Source organism: Phalangium opilio, unplaced genomic scaffold (assembly GCF_054372755.1).
Source record: "Phalangium opilio isolate 3A_F unplaced genomic scaffold, DU_Popi_V2 ptg000091l_1, whole genome shotgun sequence".
In the NCBI taxonomy this organism is placed as follows: Eukaryota; Metazoa; Arthropoda; class Arachnida; order Opiliones; family Phalangiidae; genus Phalangium; species Phalangium opilio.
This window is the reverse complement of record NW_028324196.1, coordinates 53,812-78,446: the sequence shown is the minus strand read 5'-3', so window position 1 is coordinate 78,446 and position 24,635 is coordinate 53,812. Positions and strand designations below refer to the sequence as shown.

The 24,635-nt window shown below is 36.5% G+C and overlaps 3 protein-coding genes across 3 annotated transcripts; all 3 read right to left on the bottom strand.

Moving 5' to 3' along the window:
* Positions 1 to 9,837: 9,837 nt before the first annotated feature.
* On the bottom strand, positions 9,838 to 10,954 carry LOC149643659 (uncharacterized). Its single transcript, XM_089850481.1, has 3 exons — positions 10,664 to 10,954; positions 10,428 to 10,609; positions 9,838 to 10,363 (listed from the first exon to the last, which is right to left on the bottom strand). The coding sequence occupies exons 1-3, from the start codon at positions 10,952 to 10,954 to the stop codon at positions 9,838 to 9,840; spliced, it is 999 nt and encodes a 332-aa protein (XP_089706607.1).
* Positions 10,955 to 13,293: 2,339 nt separating this feature from the next.
* On the bottom strand, positions 13,294 to 14,289 carry LOC149643658 (uncharacterized). Its single transcript, XM_089850480.1, has 3 exons — positions 13,646 to 14,289; positions 13,472 to 13,577; positions 13,294 to 13,402 (listed from the first exon to the last, which is right to left on the bottom strand). The coding sequence occupies exons 1-3, from the start codon at positions 14,034 to 14,036 to the stop codon at positions 13,294 to 13,296; spliced, it is 606 nt and encodes a 201-aa protein (XP_089706606.1). The 5' UTR covers positions 14,037 to 14,289.
* A 2,472-nt stretch (positions 14,290 to 16,761) lies between these two features.
* On the bottom strand, positions 16,762 to 18,047 carry LOC149643657 (uncharacterized protein F54H12.2-like). Its single transcript, XM_089850479.1, has 2 exons — positions 17,388 to 18,047; positions 16,762 to 17,292 (listed from the first exon to the last, which is right to left on the bottom strand). The coding sequence occupies exons 1-2, from the start codon at positions 18,045 to 18,047 to the stop codon at positions 16,762 to 16,764; spliced, it is 1,191 nt and encodes a 396-aa protein (XP_089706605.1).
* Between the last annotated feature and the right edge of the window lie 6,588 nt (positions 18,048 to 24,635).

The following is a 24,635-nucleotide window of genomic DNA, read 5'->3' as shown; positions in this document are numbered from 1 at the left end:
CCCAATCAAACGTTCCGTCAAAAGACTAAACAGTCGTTTAAAGTGCTGTAAAAAGACTAATTTTGAATTTAAAGTGATGTGAAAGGGCAAAACATGTAATTAAAAGTTAGGTTTCTTATGGGCCGTTTATTTACCATCCGAGTTTCTCTATTCCCGTTCACCGACCTCGTTATTTACATTTAGTAGCCTTAGAAATGCAAAATAGGCCTATCAATAAAGAGAAATTGACGAATGATAAGTTTAAAAAAAATTTTAAAATTTTTATTTAGGAGTATTTAATTCGGATATTAAGTTGAAATAACTCCTAAAATTTGGAATATGCCTATATATTCAGTTAAATAGTATTAAATTTGAATATAAATAACTCCTAAAATTGGAAATATTATGAAATTGGCATAGGCCGTTTATTAACTATGAGAGTGTCTCTATTCCCCTTCACCGGACACGTTATTTACATTTCATTATCCTTGAAATAACGAAATATGTCTATATTTTCAATAAAGAGAAATTGGTGAATATTTAGTTGAAATAATTTCTAAAGTTTAAAATATAATTAGAAGCATTAAGTTGAAGTATATTGGCTTGAATTTCTTGAATATGACGGCGGCACCGTTATCTTAAATAGTTCCGCAACACCTGCTTCAAATTCCGTATCATTAACGCAAGTCGAAACAGAGGTGTTGGAATACACTGTTAGGCTTAAAATATATTATTGGAATACACTATGTTAAGCTTAACATTATTACTTACGTTATTCGACTTAAATATATCTGACATTGTTAATATATAACTATTATAAAACAGATAATGAAAATAAATGATGAAAAAGTGGTCGGAAGTGTTGTTAATCTACTAAAATACGGATCAAGCTGACGTGAAATGAAATCATTCGATTGAAAGCGAACTAATATGACTAAGACAGTAGATCAAAGTGTTGTTAAATTACTAAAATGTGTATTAAATCGCATTCAAAGGAACTAAAAGCAGTACGTTCATGAAATGACTAAAGTACAATTGAAAGCATTGGCAAAACACCAAAAATAGGTTTAAGTTCTGTTTAAAGTCTAATAAAAGTCCCGCTATTCGACTTAAATGTGTTTGATATTGTTAATATATTACTGAAATAAAACTGATAATGAACTTGAATGTTCAAAAAGTGGCCGAAAGTGTTGTTTATTTACTAAAATGCGTTTGAAAATGCTGTGAAACGAAAACATTCAATTGAAAGCAAACTAATATGACTAAGAATGCGGATAAAAGTGAAAGTGTCTTTAGTCTAATCAAAGCTTTTTGAAAACGTTGTCAAATGAATAAATATCAATAAAAATTACTGTGAAATGACTAACATAACGAATAACAGTTACATCATATCTCTAAAATGTACTTGAAAGCGATGGTAAATAACTTAAGTGTGATTGAAGTGGTTCTTAAGTGACTGAAGCTGAAAATCCTTTCACGATGCTGTTAAGCGGATCCCTAGTTTTAGGAAATGTGACCAGACTGGTTTATATTCCCCGGTGGGATGTTTGAAACATGTACCTCGCGGAATAGGGACAGAGCACCTCAATTTACATAGAATTTAACAAAGTTTCGCATATTCTCCCAACCCAAATGGAATATCAAACCTTCCGCAAGATTGATGACAAACAATCCATGCAGAGAACGGTGAAAATCCCAGAGTTCTTAGACCTGAGGGGCTGCTTTTTTAAATAGGCGGGGGTGACCCCAGTAAACTCACGACACTTGGATAAATTGTCCTGGGCCGATCAAATGTTTTTACATCTCCAAGTGACGATATCGTGACGAAGAGGGATTACACTGGACGCGTCATGGTGTGTGTGTTGTCACCGCTTTCGCAGTTCCCAAATCGGAGTTCACAGAAAGCAATAGTCGTTTCCCATTACCATCGTTAGGATTAAGAAGTACGAGGCAATCGGCTAGGGTTACAAGAAACGCCTAGCTTCCCAATGGCAGTGCTTGCACCAAAGGTTCACGTAATTGCGGGTTTCCTACTAATTTATTGAGAATCAATCGCCTTATATACTCTAATTTTTAAAAAATTGTAATAGAGGTATACGCTTGAATTCAAACGTCAACATTAGCTATGTTTAAAATGATTTAGGGAATAAAATTTGTCAAAACGATTTAACTAGATATAAAATAACGAATATCAATTATATGTATTTAATTATTTAAGAAAAACCCCTTAATTGCGTTTCGACTTGGAGAGGTTTATTTTAATTTCCCAACTTGTTCTAGTCGCGTCGATCGAATATGTATCAACGCTAATTGTCTTGTATTTTGTTGAACTATGCGTGTCATTCGACGGGAAATGGAGTCAGATAGCGTGCCAGTATCCTTTTACTTAGATTGCTAAATCAGAGCCTTTATAGCGCATAGAGGATATAAATAAGAGGAGTAGTCACTTTAGCCTTTACCAATATAAAAGGGAATATCTCGCCAAATATTTACTATTCAATTCCGATTTTACTATTTGGGTTCAATACCTTCTCTGTACAATACATTTTTTTAGTGGTTGAAAATGTCACCTACTTAACTGTATATGTGTGGAGGCGGAGAGTGATATTTAAACAAAGCAAGGTAACCACCAAGAAACCAAGTACCTTAATTTGCTGCAAAAACTTTTACGATAACTGAATACAACAACTGTCCATTCCTGTTCTTTATATCCTCTATGATAGCAGTTTACATTCTCACGTATTCGTGCGCGCTTGATAATGGTCATTATAATTCTAACGCTTTTTGACATTGTGCCTCAATACGCTACAGCATACTGTAGAGTATACACTTGGCCAAAAGTTGGCAAATGTAGACACACCTTAAAATCAAGTAACGATCGACATCGTCATTTCGCGAAACAAACAGACTCCCATGACATTAAATTTTCAGATCGCGTCTCCGTGGAAAATGACAACTCGCACATTTTCGCCAAATTTCGAAGCTAAATAACAAATTGTCTGGGAACATCAAATAACGTAATATAATATATCAATGTTACTCAAATAATTTGGCGTTATCGGGTAACGTAATCAACTATATTCAATATGTTATTTTCCAATGTAACCTTGAGAATGGCCCTGGATAAGGTAAGGTTTCAAAATTATCATTAGCAAAAATTGATCGCTTCCAAGACACTAGAGAAAGTGATTTATATAACGACATTTATATTCCAAGGATAAAATTTCTGTTTTCAGGCATACGTCATGGAAAATACGGGCGAATTCAATTTCAAAGCTGTTTCTAAATATTATTCTGTTGTAGCGCAATTTTTAACCAATTTCAAAACGTAAATGCATGCAGTAATTAAATAAGCTTCCTGATTTTAATTTCGATTAATTACAGTAATGAGCTTCAATTAATTCCTGACGCTGGAAATCTCGTAAGTAAAATTCGAATTTTAATTTCATTTCTTTGTAAGAAAAGAGTTTAAAGAGTTTACGAGTTTTTCACGAAGTATGGACAAAACAATATTATTTTTGAATATTGAATAATCTTCTGCACATTTCCGACCGATTAAACTCTAGGCGTTTACTTTTTTACAGAATACCGACTTGAGATATGATTTAACTAACTATTGGTGGGATATCCATAATAATAAAGCATACATTACTGGTTATCAACTGGGACCACCAATCCAATTCACATATTACACGTTTTTGGTCAAATACTTTCGACCGGAAGATGTTAAAGTCACCAGAATGTTTAACAGTACCGCTTATGGGGTATAAAATTTTGATAATTAACCTGACCCTTAAAATTAAACCCGAAAATAATTATCAGGCTTTGCTCATTTTACTCTTGTGGGCTCTACTTGTCAAAATTTTGTATTGGAAACTAGCACAATTGGGAACAACCCTTGGAAAAAAGCAAATAGGCAAGAGTTTGCATTTTACCTAAACGTTTTTGAATAATGTTAGGCTTGAATATATTCTTCTTAATACGAAAGTTATTTCACATTAAAACACGTAGGTTCTCTGGGGATCGCAATCGTGTTATTTGTGTCAATAACAAAAGCCAATGTGTATTCGTACCACGTTTACCAATCATCCCCAAAAATCTATACTCTCGACGATTTAATGAAGGAGCCCAACATGAAGGTCTTCGTCCAAGATGATTTTTACATTAAACTCTACATGAAAGTATGTCACTATGTCTTTGAAGAAATATTAATTCCGCTGTTAAATCACAATATTATAGCATCTCTCTACTATTATGTTTTCCCTTTCTACGTGATTTCTTCTTTTCAGACGTTTTAATCCCACTAAAAATTCTTAATACAGGCAAATAATAATAATTGCGATGCAGATCACCGATCACTTTTGACACTTTCCTTTAGAAAAGGTCTAATCATAAATATTACGCATTTCCAGAAATATTTCCATGATTTTTACGACGATTATCTGGAAAGGGTTATGAAACTGAAAGAGTCTGGGTTTAATGAAAAGGAAGTATTCAAAGCGAACGAAAATATAGCGTTTATAGCCTATTCTACGGTAATGCGACGTCACTGTTTCTGGTATAAACACCTAGAGGGAGTCAACTACGGGGAGATTTTCATGGAACAACCCTTCTCCTATCTATTTTCGCAAAACGCATCATTGGAAGGCAGAGAAATATTCGTTCAAAGGTACCAAAACAAGACCCTTATGGTTACATAAAATATAATTAAGACATACCCTAATTGATGAAAATCTAATTAACTCATTAGCTCTTAAAATAGTTAATTAATTACTGACAGATTGCAAACTTTTCTGGAAACTGGTCATGATATTCGTAGCGAATTCGTATGGTTGACCAATTTTTGCCTTGAGAATGAAAGCAACAAAGATCAAATCATCAAGAATTTGACCTCTAACCTGAAAACTTTGGCTCCGGCTTTCGCCAGTCTAATTGTTCTGTACATGTTGAGTGTGATTGCTCTCTTGGTCGAACGTGACGTAAAGAAGATGAATCCAACTACAGGCCTGGTTGATACATACAAACAGAAATACAAACTAAGACCTAGGGATTTTTTTCGTTTAAAGCATTCCAAAGTAACTCCTGATGCGTGAGCTGAACTAAATGGAATTGGAATTTATATACTTTCCCTTCATATCCAAAGGGATATAATAGAAGTATTTACCCCATCGCTAAATATAATGATGACAATATAAAGCTTTAAACAGTTGCTAAAATATCTACGAGTTTGCGTTGACATGACTTAAAATTAATTAATCGCGGAAGTCCATTAAATTATCGTAGGAAATAACAATTACAATAGCTGGTAAAGCGTACGTCTCTGCAGGGGTAAGAACTTCTTTAAACTCCATGGATGGGGGGTTAGTTTTTCCCCCTTTTCCCAGCCCTGTTAGAAATCTCGAGCTCCTCTCTTGGAAGTCTTTCTTCTCGAGAGCGGGGCGCGACTTCTTCAGCCCATGAACGCTGGATCTCTAAATGGACCAAAAAAAGGGGAAGACCCCTCAATATAGCACGTTTGCTTATTAGAAAATAAAAAAGGAACGGCCACTGTCGTTAAATGATTTTTAATAGGTTTATGAAGAATCATAAAAAACCGAATTGTCTTGACTGTTCTCAAATTCACAGCTCCCATCCCTTCCCCCTGATGCTATGCTAGAGAGCGTTCGGTTTTGGTTTTGCACTAGAATAGGGCGTTTTCCGGTCCCTTAAGAAATACAGCGTTCATTTTCAACCAGGGTCGTTGACTTTTTTTATTTAAATCGGATTTTTTTGATAGTAAATTACCAACATGAAAACTTTTGAGTCAAAATTAATCAAAAGCAAAATAATCATGACTTTTAAGCAGCTATGGGATATTGTTACTATTCAAATGCTTATATAGAAAGACAAGCTTGACCGCTAATTCATTTCCTAGCCTTTCCAGCAAGACAAACTGGAGTTCTGGGAAAACCTTAAACTGAAATATACCAAAAACATGATTACTTTTAATTTTAGGTCTTTCCTAGTTAAGTTTCTTCTCGAGTTTCTTAAACTACTACTTGGAATCTCAGAAAACATTTTGTAAAAATAAAAATAAATACTTGATTTTAATCAAATGATTTTTTTTAAAAAAATCGCTTGATTTAAGTCATGATTTAAATCAAACCGATTTAAATCAAACAACCCTGTTTTCAGCCAATATCTATTCCTCTACCAATAGGGCAAATTTTGGGGTACGAGTCGCACCTAAACCGGAGAACTAAGAATAGTTTTTGCGAGGTGGCGAATGTGTCGCCCTCCTTCAGCAGGCCCGTAGCCAGAAAGGTTACGCAGAGGGGGCAGTATCTTTCTGTGAGGGGGCATGGCAAATGCAATTTTTTTATAGAATAATATAAATATCAAAGTTGTCAAACAATAAATATTTACGAAGGTATTTCATTATTGACACATTTAACATTTGAAATTGAAACTTTTCTAAAAAGTTTTAAAAAAAAATATTGTTAATAAACAATTCTAAATCTAAATTTCTGGTCAGATCTTTTTCGTAGGCTAGCGAAGTTAAGTTTCACTTTCTTTCGTCGTTAAAGTGAAAATACACGAGTAAGGCAGAAAAAGCTTGCCGCGCAACTTCGTAAGTCGCTGTTGAGGCTCAAAATGTTAGTCTGTACCCCGACATTATAATATTTTGGTCCTGGATGACAAAACCAGCGATATATATCAAGGACAACGTCATAAAGCTAAAAATTCCAGTGTGTCAGGGATACATATCAAAAGTGAAGTTAAAACTTACAAGTGAATCAGGGACATATCAAGTTAAAAAATCAAAGTGTATCAGGTAAAAACAATAGTCTAAAATATGTTAATATACATTTTAAATGAATTTAATATTTGTGTACCAAAATGAAAATATTCTTTAGAGGGGAAAGTTAATTTGATAAGGGGGCATTTAGGGGCAAACCGAAATATTATTTGAGGGGGCAGGATATATTTTTTGAGGGGGCATTGCCCCCTGGTGCCCCCCGTGGCTACGGGCCTGTCCTTCAGTATTGCTGCACAAGAGAGGTTAGTCCCAAACCCCACTTTTGGTTATTCCCTAGGCTAATTTAATGCACTTCTGCTATCGCTAAATTACAATTTTGAACCTAATAAAGTTTTTGTCCGTTAATTGTTTGGGGGAAGAGGCGAATTTTCAGTAGTTTAGAAAAGGTTGACCAAATAGAATAAATAATTAACCGAAAGATACAGATTATAGTTGTTCATCAAATGGGACTCAATTGGAAGGCGTCGGTCCAAGCACGCCTGTGGTCAACGGTGTTTGATTTACTGAACATTCCACAAAAAAATCACCGCAAAAGAGTGAAAAAATGCCAAATGCCTTCAATAAAAGTATGTACTATATTAAATTCCCTTCAGTAGGAAATTTGCGACAAGGTTTTAAACATGAAACGTCATGGTTTCGCCATAGAGTTTGGGCACTTTGACACAGTTTATTTACACTAAGAAATAAGCCCCAGTGAAATCATACTTGTGTGTACTTCCCAAAATGTCTTTTCTTTCGTTTGCTCATGTATATAACGCGAATTAGTAGTTTGATAAAGAATGGTTCTGACTTGGCGTAAATCACGACTTTTCGCCCGACGTCAAGCGACAACCGAAAAATAAAAACATAGTTAGTAGTAGGTAAAAAGTGGGGCATCCAGCTCACCCGGGAGTCCAGGTTATTTCTATGGGGAGTCGGGAGTTAATGTTATTTCTATGGGGAGTCACGACTCCCAGGTGAGCTGGATGCCCCACTTTGGTATACTATCTCTAAGGAGTTAATGTTATTTCTATGGGGAGTCTTCTTCTATGGGGAGTCAAGAGTTATAATGTTATTTCTATGGGGAGTCACGACTCCTACGAGTTGGATGCCCCACTTAGGTATACTATCCCTAAGGATAGGGAGGGGGTCAGACAGGGGGACAGACAGGTGGTAATATACTTAAGCGTTCTACAAGAGAATGAGTGTCCATAGGTGTATACTTTGCGTACGATCGAACAACATCTGTTTTAATAGGGGGAGGGGGGGGACATTGAGGAGGAATGTTGTCTGGAAATATATTTCCCCTTGTAAGAGTGATAACAGTTGTTCTAATAAGAGTCTGATGATTGATAACATTATTGAGGGGTATTTTAACTTGGAAGGAAGAATTTCTAGGAATGTCAAAGTTTTATAATAATGTTTTCCAGTTGATTACAATAGGTTTTTTGATCACACTACATTTTGAATTCTTGAATTTCATTCTGTTCCTTGTGAGGATGTAACTTGGTGATAATTCGGAATTATTTAGTGCATCATCGAATAATTTTAATGGTGATTTACTGGTTTCATTCGTTTTTCCTGCTTTAATTTTAGGCTTTCGAGACACGTTGAGTGATTTTTTCCCCTTTTTCTTTTTTAAAGCTGTTTCAGATGTTGGAGTTCTTGTTACAGCGTTGTTATTAGGTGGGGTTGCCGTCTGTGGCTTAACATTGGGTATTATGTTTAGATTTGGTGGATGTGGTGATTGTGTTGTAGCGGTCGGAATCTGGGATGGAAGGTTATCGACATGAACTACATCTGGTTGCATTTTGCTTTTATTATGTAGGAAATTTTCTAGCAGGTTCATGTATCGTTTAGCCTTTTCCTGGGAGGACATTCCTGTCTCCCTCAATATATCATACATGTCACGATCTAACGCTGTCATTCGATTATCCAACACACTCTTGTTTGACTCCAATTGTCCATATGGTACTAAAACCATAGGTCGTGAGGATGTCATTTTACACCGAGTAGGGCTGATATCCCGTTTACAATGGAGGGTAACAAGGAGCTCAGTAATGGGAGAAAACCCCCGTTTTGTGATTTAGAAAGTTCTTTCCGTTTGTCCTTTAGTGAAACTCTCCGCTTTGATAATTTTCTAATTAGGTTTTTATACCGCTTAAATCTATTTTTTACTTTCACTGGAAGAACAACGTTCCCTTTCGTTATATTTAAGCAGATTTCACACACGGATTTTATTTGAGGGTTAGAAAGAGGATGAGAAATATCCCTCAAAGGGTGACCGTCTAAGGTGCTGTACCGTCTCATACTGCTGATCATTTAGAAAAACCACCGTCATTTATGTAAAATATCATTGACTCTTTCTCTAGAAAATTAGTCCTCAGCCTAAGCAGATCGGGTGTTTCTTGACGGGTATCTATGATAAGATAGGAGTAAGGTTTCAAAGTGGCGTGGTGAAATGCACTGGTTAAATGTTTGGGGTTGTGGCTATACATTTGATTCGCTAAATATTTTGTTTGCCCCTGATCCCTAGGATTCCGCATTAAAATTATGTAATGGGAGTTCAGAGAAACATCACGCATGATTTTCCCATTTTTGAATAAATTTTGAGAAAGCAATATGACTGATAAACTATTATGATGACAACCTCTAATAAATAAATTTCCGATGTTAACATTATCTTTGGACTCGTTAATTAAATCATCTATTATTATTAAATTGTTAATAGACGGATCGAAAAAGTCATCTAGATTTTGAGGGAGTCCATTGTGAAGTTCTACAAGGGGTTCCACTTTCCTCAATTCCTCGAATTTACTCTGATAGGCCCCGTAACAATAGCAAACTCGTTGTATTTTAGGCGTGATGCTGTTTTCAAGGTTTCTTAAGATTTTGAAAACGAATTCCGACTTCCCACTTTGCGAACTCCCTGTAACTAACCAAGCTGAGGGGTGGATAAATTTCAAATACCACGTATCCATTTCATGACCCATAGACGAATGACATGGATTTGAGAGGTACCTATGCTTTTGTAATCCATTTCATGACCCATAGACGAATTACATGGATTTGAGAGGTACCTATGCTTTTGTAACCTCGTTACTAAAAATCCAAGAATTGAAAGATTCGGGGTAACCCAACCATTTAACGTATAATTGAACACCATTCTTTGTTTTTCTTTTCTTTAAAACCTTCTCGATTTTAAACGTGCAGTTCTTAAGATCTTTCCCAACTTTCTGAATTTCATTTTCATAAAAAATTCCCTCAATTTTATCCTCGTTTAAATCTTTTAACCGGTATACAGGCGGGCTCCTAGGGATACGTTCAATTATTCTAAAAAGTTCTTCTGACCAAAATGGTAGATAGCGCTTATCAAACACCCCTCTAGTCTTGCTAATCCGTACAATGTCACCAACATCAAACTGATAATCGGTGGGTGGGGAAAAGGCATGATCGCCGTACAAGTTTAACCATACCTTCTTCGAATTTTTAGAGAATACCATTATTGGCTTCATCTTAATTGCTCTGTGATGCGAGTTATTATAGGCGGAAGTAAGTTTATCTAAGATATGAATGTATTTCCTAGAACCCGATTTCGTAAAATATCTATACATACGTGCCTTTAACGTTCTTATTAATCTCTCACAAATTGATGCCTTTGTATCTGTACTTGTAGAGTACAATTTCATTTTTCGAGAATGGAGAGTACAATTTCATTTTTCGAGAATGGATGAATTTCTTAAAAGTTTGGTTGTAGAATTCACTCCCCCTGTCTACGTGAATGAGACGTGGGACTCTATTGTTAGAATTGGAAAGTATGCACTTAAATACCTTAACAAGCGTCACGCCTTTCTAATTTTTCAACGCCTTTAAAAATGCGTATTTACTGAAAGTGTCAACACATACTAAGATGTAATTGTTACCCCTGTTTTCGCGTGATAGGTTTCTTAGATCCATTAAGTCTAATTGCCAAATTTCATCTATCCCAAACACTAAAGTACGATTTCGCTTAAATTTGTGAACAACTGGTTTATGAAGGGTAAACACATCATTGTGCTTCAAATAATCCTTCACGTTTTTTAGAGTTACTTTTATCCCACTATCCTTAGCGGATCTATATAGTTGGTTTACACCAGCGTAGCTTCCGGCGTTTGCTATATCATGGTAGAGTTTCTCGAGTTCAGGAAAATTCTTCATTTATGATTTCTTCTAGTTTTATGTAAAATACGGGGTGTTTTTGAACTTAATGTTCTTAATAAGGACTTATAAGAATCCAAAGAAATACCCTTCACCCCTCTACGTTTTGTAGTTTTTCTAGCTGCTTCTAACCTTTCCACGACTTCAAGAGGAATGACTAACGTTCGCCTCATCCTCCTCCCTTGAAATGCGTCCCACAACTAATTACTATCACATTATATACAAGATTCCTAGAACTAATTACCATAGCGTTATATACAACTACATTAAAATATGACAAGTGATTTTTTTCTCAAAACAAGAAATAAACCATATTTTATTAATGATCCATAATTTCATATATTTTCCTTTAACCATTTTTTTAGATTTTCCAGCGAATCATCGCAATCAGAATTTCGCCATTCATGACAAGGACACTCGCCCCTAATTGTATATTTGAACCCTCCACAGTGTTCGCAAAAGTTTCTCTCATCCAACTGTCGACGGGATGTAGCTCGCGTGGCCATCCAAACCACCTTTTTCGTCTGGCTTAAAACGCATCGTCGAAATTTCACGCAGTTCCGAGTGGTGCAGAAATAATCTAACTGGCCGTCACCAGGCATATGTTTAAGTCCCCCCTCGCAGTGAGGGCAGAGGAGACTACCTGTTCGAGGAACAGGCGCGAATCCATGTTTTTTCAGGGTTTCAAGAGTGTCATTATCATTTTCCATGGCCCTGAAACTAGATTAATAAAAATTCCAACACCACCACCACCATCAGAAACTATAATAACCTGGTCAAATTTGAAATAGTGTTATTTCTAAAGAGGGGGGGGGGGATTTAGTTTACAGAGATAATGGGACTAAAGGGGGAGGGTAGGGAATAGCGAATGAACCACCTCCGAATTAATAATCAGCGAATTCATCTGTAATTTTATAATGGCCAAATGCTAACGTCGTAATTCCGTCCTTTAAAACATATCGTTTTGAATCAAATGAATTTAAGCATTGTTTTTTTTGATGGATTGTAAAAAGTTTATGTTTTTGGCTCGTTATGCGAATAATGTCCGTCGTAGTGTTTTTTCTTAAAAACAAACACTTTTTGTAATCCTCATGACGTACATGCCTTTGAATCATTCTTTTACATATGCCTTTAGCTGTTTTCTTTTCACCCGCGAGGGATTTAATGCTATACATTTTTGGTTTAAGACCGCAGAAGGAAATTATTGGGATGGAATTTAATTCATCTTTAAACACACCCAACCTCTTCTTGTTAGACTCGCTGAATAAGAAGTGGTTTTTTGGATAATCGGAGGTGTCCAATTTATCCATATGTTCCTTAAAATCCCGATATACATCCTCAGTTTGAATAGAATACAATAAGGAATCTGTATCCGTGAAATTTAGCAAAGCTCTATTGTTGTACTTCGCTTTGATAAAATCATAGTGGAATTTGTACATAGTGAGTTTTGATAATTCTAGAACACAGAAACCGGTATAAATGGGGCGATTTAAAACTAGCTTCTTCTTAATCATATGAACACCGACAAGGTTTTCATTAAAAACAGTAATTCTCTCAAAAGCTGGAGAGGCTGTTAGTTTCACCATTCTTGCGGGTGTATGGACTAGTTCGAAATTTACCCTACATCTTAGATTTTCCATTGTTTTCCCGAAAACTGAATTATTCAATAATTTATATAGATCTTTCTCAAAAGCGTTATCCGCACTCTTCCTTTTTAAGGTGTTAAAGTCAATATATTGCTTCAACCATTTCCCTTGTCTAAATTTAAGAGCTTTATGAATTACCCTAAGTTTCATCCCGAGTTCTAAGTAGTATTTTAAGTTACTGTAATGAACTACGTAATATTTTTTATCATACAAGTTAGGTACCAGCTTGGGGAATTTTAACTCCCCTTCACTCCCTGTAGCTTCTAGAATATCTTTCGATAATGGTGAGAGTTCATCGTAGCTAGTAATTTTTTTCTCGGGTGCGAGGGGATAATCATTGTGAAGATCATGCAATTCGGGAGGGTATTCGAGATCAACTTGTAATATGTATCCCGTCTCTGAATCATCAGGTATATTTCTAATTTCATCCATAAGCGATTTTAGCTCATCATTTTCCACCCAAGAAAACGAATCTATAGGCAGTGGTTTTGACATAGCATCGCCGTACAGGTTATTACAATCTTCAAAGAAATAAAATATTTTACAGCAAATCTGTTTTTCATTAATAGTCCACCCTTATTATCGTTCCAAGATAACACAAATAGTTGGTTGGTTTAGAAGGGTCGTAAGATTCAGCAATGTAAGGGTTATTTGCCTCCGAAAATTTATGGGAAATCACAGATACTCCCCCTCTTACGCCAGATTCAATAAACAGATGCATGTCTGGATCTTAAATAATTCCAGTTTCACCTTGCTCATTTTGAGAGCAGCCATCCATGACAACCCCGGTCCGGTATATGTTCTGTAGAGGGGTGAAAGGTTGGGGGGGGGGTTATAGTACGTTAAACCAAAAATATGAGGGGTAATATACCTATTACAATCAATTCCGTAGTTATCGCTAATCATCGACCTAAAATTTTCAAATACATCCGCCAATTGGAGTGTATCAGCTTGCACGTAAAGATCATGATAATCACCTAGGAGTTAGAAATTTCAAATTACTTGAAATTACTTCAATTTTTTAACTGAAGAGAGCGGTCTATACCTAAGGTTTTCAATTGAAACACACTCCACACTTTAAGTGCATGATTATAATCCTCATCGCTAATATTTTCTCCTGTCAGTCTGTTAAAAAACTTATCCTTTGAGGGTAATCTGGTTTCGTTGAATTTTTCAACATCACTTATGTAATCGTAACAGTAAACCTGTTTACGTAGTAGTAACTCAGCCTTCTCCTTTTCATAAACTGAATTTAAAATTTTGAAGGAGGCTAAACCACCTTCCGCTAAATTTTCTACTAACGTTTGTAAACTACTCGGCATGAATCTATACGTATCTAAAAACCTTAAATTCCCTAAAGAAAAGGAGATATAGGTCTCGGAATTCGATGGGATACATTGTATACGTTGGTTCTTATACATCCCTATTTTTTGCATTAAAAGATGACCATCATACCTACGAATTATGTATTAGACGCTTATAATAATTTTAAGTGTGAGTATTAATTACCGCGACATATTATGAAGTAAAACGGGGATGTAGTTAGGCAGACGAAGCTTTAAATTACACGATGAATGTGCACTACCCCTATATTCACCAGTTATGTGCGAGTGATCGCGAACAGGTTGGTTGTTTAAATCATCAACATAAAGTTCACCACATATGTAACACGTTGTAGAAAGTTGGAACGCGAGTTCCTGTTGAGGGGATAAAGTTATAGGTACAGGATTACGGAGTTTCTCCTGTATAATCTCATCCTCCACTAGCAAGGAATCGATGAATTTTTCCACGGCGTCCTCCCCTCTATATGTAACGGGTTTAGCCGGAACACCTATATCGAACCTTAATCTATAAATAAAACACGTCGGAGTTACCTGAATTAAAAATATCTACCATTAGACGGGACAACGATGTAAGAAAACCCCGAACAAATATGCTCCAAAAGTTTTACTGTAGCAGAAAGAGATTTTTCACATAAATCCGCTTTCGCCAGTACCGATTCAAAATCGGCGTATATCGACCATGGAACCTAAAAATATTGTGGGTGAAGATGCAGTCCTTTAAAGTAATCGACGGAGTTTACTTTTTCTTGAAGCTCGTATTTATCGAATTGTAATATATTGTCTTCAGGCATTTGGATCTTTTGTGGTGAATAAACCGAACACTCCTTCACATGTTCATCGCACCTTACTTTCGCATTGATACCGCTAAATCGGTGTAGACAATATCTACAATAAAATGAAGGCCCCTTGTGTCTCGCGAAACCGGATAAAAGACGGTCAAGATCGTCAATTACACAGTAATGTTTCTTATTTCCTTCACCGAATAGTAGTAGGTCAATTTGTCGTCCTTTTTCGCATTTATTGTCAGAGATGTATAGTGGGAATATATTTTCCTCATAACCAAAGACATTTATAGAAAGATTATTTAATTCCTCAAACTTTCTAAGTCTCACGGAGTTTAATTCAAAGGGGAAGGTTATATTTGAAGTATTGAGCGAGTGTTCGTACCGTTTATATTTAGAAACCCGTTCTTTGTTATGCCCTGACACGGGATGGAGTTTAGCTAAGATACTCCAAAGAAAGCACTTATCGTCTTTGTTTTGAATGTTTATTAAACACTTTTTAGCAGAAAGTTTTTTTGGTAATTTAATGTACGTTCCACCTATAAGAGGTTTATACGAACAAATGTTCAATTGAATATAAATTAAGTTTTTGATTTTCCACCCTGACCCCTGATTTTCAAACGCTTCCATTGAGTTTAAAATTTTTACTATACATCTCGTTAATTGACCGTGGATTGCATCCATCATCATAGTAGTTTGGGTTAAACTGCGGAAATATGGTTCACACTCTACTTCATCAGTCGAGTTCGCTAATTGTCTATAAAATTTGACTTTAGCAACTAAATACCACTTAATTCCCTTTTTCTCCTTTAAATGTTTTTTTAGATAGTTAATTATTTCCCCTCTGTACTCGTTTATCAGAGATGTAAAGTCGAGGGCGTCATTACCGTCAAAACGCGCCAAGAAAGCAGCACCCCTAAAACGTTCATTGTTTTTATTCGAGGGTCGGTGTTCAGCTGTGTATTCGAGTTTTGTTGGGAGGTACTAGGAATAGGGGAAGAGGGGTGGGAAGACGTTTCTGTTACAGGTGCATCCGCTGTTACCGACTGTGAAGTTCTCGATGTAAATGGTACCGAGGGTGTTGCAGGGGTAGATAAATTTGAGACTTCGGGGTGTTTTTTCATGTGCCTTGTAAAAAGATAGTGCCGTTTAAAAGTTTCCCCGCAAATTTGGCAAACTAAAGGCGTCTTTTGATGAGTTTCTCGCTCATGCCGTAGACGGTTACAGTTTTTGGTGAAAGGTTTCCCGCAAATGGTGCAGGCGAATTTCTCCATTTTTTTTCCTCCAGTGTTTTGAATACAGGCTTACCTATATCCATCCATTATAATATCACGTGGTTCATTTCTATTTTCCCGGTTAGGGCGATTGTGGAAACAGAGGGACTAATGAAAATGTGAGACATACCTTAGGTTGGATGCTGTGGGATTCCCGGATGGTTTGCAGGATATAAATAATTAAGGGGAGCTGAATTCGATTATATAGGAAAAAACTGAATAATCAATCAACGTCAACAACATCAAAATACTTGATTCACATGTGCAATAGACAAAGTATTTGTTTAAGAATATTTATTTACTAGAGGCGAAGCATACATTTTCTTTTCCTATTTAATTCCCGGTAAATATGCAAAGTTATCATAATATCATTTAACATAGTATTATTACAATAGGTATTAATAATTTTTTTTAAAGACCACCCTTTAGACATTAGTAACAGGAAATATATTACGTGTAAACCGCAGACTTTAGTAGATACATTTTGCAGGTGATATTTCTGGTATTCGAAATGTTTGGTTAGTTTTCTTATAAAGCTTAGTTCATACACTTCAGGTGATAATCCGAAACTGTCGAAGAAAGTTGTTTTCCCATTTTTTACGTATAGTTCTAACCAGTGACTTCCGGGTTTCGCGCAATCCTCGTTGTTAAGACACAACCCGTATTCTTTAAGGTTACACTTGGGTATATGATTAGAGGGAAAAACACCGATCGCGCGTTTACCGACAGTACATTTTAAAATGTTTCTTATTTCATTTGAATTCATCCCTGTTCGTAAATAACACCACGATCCCGAGATATTTGTAGGAGTGATTCAAATTCAGCGAAGAGAATGACGGATAGGTTATGAGCTACTGGAGAGTTAAATTTCATATGCAAACGTAAATTCCCAGTTCGAACTGGTTCTCTATGACTTTCGCCCGATAATTGATCTGGAGTTAAGTCGATAACGTAAAGGGTGTTCCCGTTTATATAGTCATCGAATGTTATATTATTGCCACTGTCCTTCTTATAATTATTCAATCCCTCAGTCAAGCTCAAGTACTCCCTCTTACACATATTTTGCGCGAATGATGGTCTGAAACCCTCGTTAGGGAATCTCTGATTACCGATAGTCACCTCTAAGTAATTTAAACCTAAATGTTCAAATGCGAGAGGGTTTTGATGGTAGTGACCATTGAAAGCTGATGAGCGCACAATTCCTATGGTCAGTCTTTGAGGGAGTTTCCCCCATATATAAATTGTCACGTAGGGTCTCCATGGAACCGGTGGGAATTGTAAACAGTTTACATTCTATTCGATTCAACAGGTATTTAGCTGTTGTTTTCTCTAAGGCCATTAAGTGGCCGAGTACTATATCCGGATTAATTTTAACCCTTCTGATATACAGTGTGCTGTCTATGATATTTCTTTGTATTATTAGTTGGAGTTAAGAGTGCGAATGCGGGATTACTTCTACTGAATTTCAATCTCAATGATACCCCGTTCAATAGAAATTTATCAGAGTTAAAGATTTCATGATGAATATTGGAAATTAATTGTACGGATTTTGATTCTGCTATCTCTTCCTGACGTTTTTTGAGTCCGCTTTCCGGTTTTGAAAATGCCGTATTGACGTTAATACCATCATTTCCTTCAGTTAGTAAACGTGTAGCGAGGTATGTTTTCTTCGCTTCACTACCGAAATTAAGAAGATCGCTTACCGCGCCTTTGTAAGCGTATGTTGGGAGACCGTTAGATATACAGGTGTCATTCAAATAAACGTCTAATTGTGATAAAATCGCGTTTATGAAATTATTTACGGGGGCTACTTGCTCCCCAGCTGGCAAATTATCACCATTTTCCTCGGTAACTTTAACAACAATTTCTATTAAAGATTGAGCTAAAGCTAAATAATAATCCGGGGTGCCATGAACTAAATACTCGATGGGTGCACCTGTTGTCGATAAATTACCTAACGGTTTGAATAAAACAGTCTCCGATTGTTCAATGCAGTGATTGGTAATCGGTTCGTTGAAAAAATCTAAATTAGACATCAAAAGTGCCATTGCTTAATCTAAGTAATCTTTTTTCCGTCTGACCCGCTTGTGTTTCACGTTAGAAATGGACTCCTTAGTCTTTCGTCGTCTCTTTAAATGTCTTCCTTTCCCTGATTGGAGTCCACTGATTATATTGGTTCCTGCATTCTTGAGTCGAGTTTTAGCGCTCTCCTTAAAATTAGCACCTTCAGCCAAATCCGATAATACGTTTGCTGAAGCTTTCAGAGCCTCGTTTTTAAGTAAACGTCCGGCGGGTGCAAATATTGGTTTCAGATAAGAAAATATATTTTTGAAAATGGAACCAAACCCGGCACCGGAATGTGTAGGTGGGGAGGAGAAATAAGGTAGATCAACCCCGACTTGGGAGAAATATATAACATATGGGTTATTTTCCATCCTTGTTCCGTCTCCGTATGTGCACTTTTGCTATGGTCTGTCCGCGGTGAAATGCCAGGAAACTCCCATCGCTAGTTCTTATATTGACTTCAACCGTTTCAATTATATTCGACTTGAGTTTAAAATAATTAGGTTCATTATATTCCAAAGACATGATTTCACGATGTTTCCCCACATTATTAAATGGGATGATTTTTAATATTGGGGCATATGTATCGCCGACAGGTGTTTCCTCAACTAATGATGAATAGACGAATAAATTTTGAACACCTTTCGCGATGTCGGGGATACCTCTAGATTTAACAGAGCCGGTTAATCTTATACCGATTTGGTTCCCTGTAAATCCTAAAATATTTCCTAGTTCGGGAGAATCCGCGGGAAATTCAATAGAATAATTTGAATTAACTCTCATCAGTGTTCGTCCGTCCAATTTTTTCTCGAAGTGTATCTGATTTTTGATATTGTCCGGTAATTTACTCTTAATATTATTGAACAGATCTTCAATAGTTCTATAGTATCCCTTATCAATATTAAGGTTGATTATTGTTGCCTCCTCTTTCTTTATACTATTAACGTGAATAACGTTTGACGCTTTCATAAAGTCATATTTCTCACCGGATGGTTTTAAAAACATGAACTGTAAGTGTTTTGATTTGGAATTTCCCGTTAGCAACTCCTCTCTGAAACCTATGAAGTCGGCTAGTTGTTTGTCTAATTGAAGTTCTATATTCGGCTTTAACTCAATCTCCAGTTTCCTCTTTTTTTCATCACCATGGTCAATTATGTTAACGGTTCCGTCATCCCCCAAATGGAAAACCAAACTATTTGCGATTAAATAATAAATATCTAAACCATCAAGTACGCTATCACCCCACTCGGAATAAGGTAACTCGAAAGTCCTTATTTTCCTACGATTAACAGGGTGTTTATAAAGATTGAACGACGTTGCCGTGATTGGTATATTATCATATTCAGTGGGTAATATAAGCTCTTTTAACCCCACCTCATATTCCCCATTTAGAATTATTTCCTTCGGGAGTAACATTTTGAAACGACTCTGGGTATTATCTTTAAATACATCTAGACTCGCTCTAGATATAGGGAACAAATAAAACGAATCCCTCATATTGTTAACGTCTTATTTAACCAACTGCAAACTGATATATGAACTAAATCAGACAAATAAAGATATTTAAATCATTTTATTTACTTTCACTCGCATTAAGGTTTACAAATTTACAATCAGGACTTTATATGATTTACATAGGAGTCGATAATTCTAGGGGAAATACCCCACTCAGTTGATTCCTGATTTAGGATATCAGCTTTAAGTTTACCAGATGAAAGAAAAGTTTTTACAATAGTCGAAACATCTACGAATGAACGTGCAGCTTCGGCTGTTCTATTCAGGGCATGCTGATAAAAATATATAACGCCGTATATTCCCTCTAACTCTAAGGACTCTTTGGCTGGTTCGAAGTAAAGTAGGACCTTAGTAGCCCAATCATTGGTGATACAGGGGTGTCCAAGTTGATTCCCCATCTGCAGTTGACAACCATTACACTCGTTCGACGCGATTTTATTGATAGCGGCCTTTAAATAATATGTTAGAGTTTCCTTAATCTCAAAATTCTTCATGAGACTGCCATGGTTGTAGAGAAATTCTATGGTGTCGATGGACTGAGAAAGGGCTTCCCACTCTTTCAGAGTTAAAGTTATCCCGGAAACACTTGATGAGTCCTTCTTACGACGTAGTAATAGCACCTGATCTTCCTCCAATTCATCGAGTACAGTCGCCCACGCATCGTTTGATAGAAAATTTTCCGACAAAGAAAACATTCTCTCCTTTGGGGTTATACTTTGACGAAACCCGAAAGTTTCAATGGACAAACTACTCGTCAATTTAACTAGACCATTGACATGAAATTTAGTTAACACAACCCCCTCCATAGTTGGTAAATATTTTTTTAAGGGGAGTGAATATCTAAAAACTCTTATGTTCAGAAATAATTCATTCGTGCAACGTCGACGGGTGATAGTTATAAATTTCGTCGTAGTACCATCCACCTTTTTGTAGGGGTCAACAAGAGGTTCCTTATATATTAAATCAAACCCGTTTGCCATTGGAGATGTGTTAGCTGATACGTCATTACTAAAAAGGTGTTTCTTTCAATGTAATAATAACTTAAAAAATCGCGAATAATTTCAGCAGGCTAACAAACTTACCTCTCCATTTCAGAAGTGTTTTCCCCGGATTCTGACATCTTTTCAACAACTTATCCGACTGTTAAATGCAAAACTAGTCACGTTTTCACTCTTTTATATACTAACGGTGATGGGATTATTTACCTCGAATTAAATGAAAACATTTCATACACCCTCCCCCCTTATTATTAGGTGAAACAAACGACATTCCTCCTCAATGATTTGGGATCATCCCCCCCCCATTAAAACAGATGTTGTTCGATCGTCCGCAAAGTATACACCTATGGACACTCATTCTCTAGTAGAACGCGGAAGTATATTACCACCTGTCTGTCCCCTTGTCTGACCCCCTCCCTATCCTTAGGGATAGTATACCTAAGTGGGGCATCCAACTCGTAGGAGTCGTGACTCCCCATAGAAATAACATTATAACTCTTGACTCCCCATAGAAGAAGACTCCCCATAGAAATAACATTAACTCCTTAGAGATAGTATACCAAAGTGGGGCATCCAGCTCACCTGGGAGTCGTGACTCCCCATAGAAATAACATTAACTCCCGACTCCCCATAGAAATAACATTAACTCCCGACTCCCCATAGAAATAACCTGGACTCCCGACTCCCGGGTGAGCTGGATGCCCCACTTTTTACCTACTATCATCGCTTATGGCTTCAGAATTGGAAAATATACAGCTCACTATATCGTCACGGAAACATGCAAAGCCATGTGGAACATACTACAGCCTCTATATTTGAAGGTACGCATGTCTCCGGAAAGAGAAAAAAGAACCATGCAATATTTACTATTGTTCTTCTAGGCACCAACCAAAGAGATTTGGAAGGATATTGCGAATGGCTCCGAACGCCATTGGCAGTATCCAAACTGTTGTGGGGCAGTTGATGGAAAGCATGTGGTTATTCAACAGCCACCCAATAGTGGATCCATGTATTACAACTATAAAGTAAGAATCACTATTTTTTACTGTTACTTATATAATCTTTATCAGTCATGGCTTATTATTATAGTTGTGATGATGTAGGCAGTTTTTTACATAATATGTTTAATCATTGGAAAAGGGTACAAATTCAGTGGTGTTGATGGCCATCGTGGATGCTGAATATAAATTTATAGCTGTAGACATTGGTGGATATGGTTCCAATTCTGATGGAGGCATTTTTGGTTCCTCTGCCATGGGAAAGGCTTTGGAAAATGGTTCCATCGACCTTCCTGATGCAGCAAAATTACCAGGAACTGAAATCTTTGCCTCATATGTTTTCCTTGGAGATGAAGCGTTTGCGTTACGTCCAGATTTTTTACGCCCATATCCTGGTAGGGGTTTAACGTCGAAGTCAAGAGTATTTAATTACAGATTAAGTAGAGCCAGGTAAATTCTTCAATTACGGTTGTTTTTAGGCCAAACAATAATCACGTTTCAAATAACATTTCACAGACGCTGAAGCGAAAATGCTTTCGGCATTTTAGGTGCAAGATGGCGAGTGTTTCATCGTACTATAAACCTTTCTCCACATAATGTTGATAATATAATCAAAGCTACAGTTGTGTTGCATAACTTTTTAATGACGCAAGAAAGAAAGCAAAATAACCCGAGAAAGGTTTATTGTCCACCCGGGTACGGCGACTATACAGATAGTTTGGGGGAGATACATCCTGGCATTTGGAATGATGAAGATGCAAATGCATTCCGGAACCTCGCAAGAGGTGCAGTTAGGAATTTTTCCTTAGATGCAAAAATTTGTAGAAACACATACACTGACTACTTTTGGGATAAAGGAGCTGTTCCTTGGCAATGGGATTTACCAGGCATCCAACCTAATTGAAGCAACTGAAACCCTTTTCTTTCAAACTATATCTTTTCAAAGCATTTGTAGTGCTCCAAAATATCAAGCGACCACGAATAATTTGCCAAAATTTTGTTACATAAACACGGAGTTGAAAAACATTAGTAACTAATTGAACACAAAATAAATTTTATTGCAATTTAGGAAGAACAAAACTTGGCAATTATATCTCCATTTCCTACGAAGAATTTGATAAAAGCTCATCATAACTGGATTATAAAGTTATTTATTACTGTATCATGTATATTAGAATAAGAATGTTTACTTTACTAAAGACCAAAACATAGTTCAATCGTTTTCATTTTCACCCAAATCTATGAATTCATTAACGGTCCAGTAAATTTGGGTTTGACACTGCCTTAAAAACTTCTTTGGCACCTTTCTCAACTGTGTCGCGAGAAAGTATGTGTAGAGTTGTATTCGTCCTTTTCCTTTGGTGCAATAGCGGACGATAATAGCCTTTGGTACAAATACATGTTACGTTATTAAACTTATTGGATAAATGTTTACATATAAAGCCTTGATTTGTTCCTAGATTCAACGAGAAGGTTTTTAGGTGAGGTGAAAAATGTATATAACAGGTTCAGGGTGGACAGATTTCAGTTCGCCTGTAATAACCTTCGTCGTATCTGGGTCTTTAACACACGAAAAGCATGTCCACAAATAGGGCGCTAATTTTAAGCTCCAGCTAAATAAGGCATACTCTATTTCGTTACATACATGTCTATTTTTTGAATTTCCAAATCCTCAGGATCATCACACCGTTTTTTCCGTTTCACTGATGAAACCGCAGAGGTTGATGGTAGTGATGATGATTTCGATGGTAGTGACGATGAGTTGGATGGTAGTGATGATGAGTTTGATGATACTGATGATGGAGGTAGACAATCCGTCCTTTTCACAAGGATCTTCAATGCTTCGGGACAAGTGCGTGTCGTCCTAAAAACTGCATTATTATGATCAGGGGTAGCCAAAAATTCTAATAATAATAAAACAGTTTACATACCGTCGGTGAAATATCACCTTCTTCAATTTCATCAGCCATTGTCACCTGTCCATCTAGGTTACATGACGTTCTGAAAATCCCGAAGTTAGTAACATTAATACTAATTATAAATGCCATTAAATGAAACAATGAGCTTACGGTCTTTGAGACACAATGTCTCTCAAGAAGAACAAACTCCTAAAGAAAGGCCAGGTGACCAGCTGTATGTCTTCCTCTTCCACATATTCTTGCCCAGATTTTGAGTTTGACACTGCATTATAATAAGTCCTGAATTGGTCTTTCAGATATTTCCATAAAGCTTTGGCCTCTTTTTCTATAATAATTATAATATTTCTTGTATCTATATTATAAGTAGCATTAAAAGTAAAATCCATTCACTGGATATTGAGGATTCTTCTGCTACCAGATCCCAGGCATTTTCAACTTCGTCTCTGTTTCTATGCACTTTATGAAATTTATTCCAAATAACGTTTTTTGATCTAACTATTTCGATGAATTTCTCCTTTTTTTCTACACCTTTCGCTCTTTGTTCAGCTTTTAAAGCTTTTTCGGCTTCTTTTTTTTCAGTGACATGTTATTACCCGCACAGGCACAAAAGTTGACCTCTGTACGTTTTAGCAGACGACAAAAAATGATGCTGATCAGCTATATATCTAGCAGCGATAGATGGAGGCTGACTCCGACAATCAGCCTCTGCTACCAGCGTACGCCCGTATGAAACTCGCCTAAGCTCTTATGTGAACAGTCATGGAAGACGCCGGGAGCGAATTCCGCCTACTCTCTCAGCAATCAGCTTGAGCTAAAAGCGGCTTTGTGAACGGGCCTTTACGCGACAGTTAGTTCAAGCAAAGGCACGAGTAATGTTCACAAGTACGCGTTTAAACACAAATGGTTATGTCTGTCCTGGCAAACTCACCACTTTATGTAACCGTAAAATTAGAAAGTAGGAAAATAGGGCCCAATTTCACGACTCACAAAGAATATAATTTAAAAGAAGACTAAAAAGTTCCCAGGTTACCCGTTTAAAGGACTTATTGTCCATGACTAATAATATTAACCAAATGAACCATTGTAGCAAGAAAGCGCAGTGCTAGAATAATAATAATATTTGGATTTATTCAAAAAACACG

Coding starts and splice junctions, on each gene's coding strand:
- LOC149643659 (XM_089850481.1), bottom strand. CDS start 10,954: ATGAAGAATTTTCCTGAACTCGAGAAACTCTACCATGATATAGCAAAC. Junction 10,610..10,663: donor GGGGTAACAATTACATCTTA/GTATGTGTTGAC, acceptor TTGAAAAATTAG/AAAGGCGTGACGCTTGTTAA. Junction 10,364..10,427: donor AATGAAATTGTACTCTACAA/GTACAGATACAA, acceptor ACGTATGTATAG/ATATTTTACGAAATCGGGTT.
- LOC149643658 (XM_089850480.1), bottom strand. CDS start 14,036: ATGCAAAAAATAGGGATGTATAAGAACCAACGTATACAATGTATCCCA. Junction 13,578..13,645: donor GTTTCAATTGAAAACCTTAG/GTATAGACCGCT, acceptor TCTAACTCCTAG/GTGATTATCATGATCTTTAC. Junction 13,403..13,471: donor TACGGAATTGATTGTAATAG/GTATATTACCCC, acceptor ACCCCTCTACAG/AACATATACCGGACCGGGGT.
- LOC149643657 (XM_089850479.1), bottom strand. CDS start 18,047: ATGGCACTTTTGATGTCTAATTTAGATTTTTTCAACGAACCGATTACC. Junction 17,293..17,387: donor AATATCATAGACAGCACACT/GTATATCAGAAG, acceptor TGAATCGAATAG/AATGTAAACTGTTTACAATT.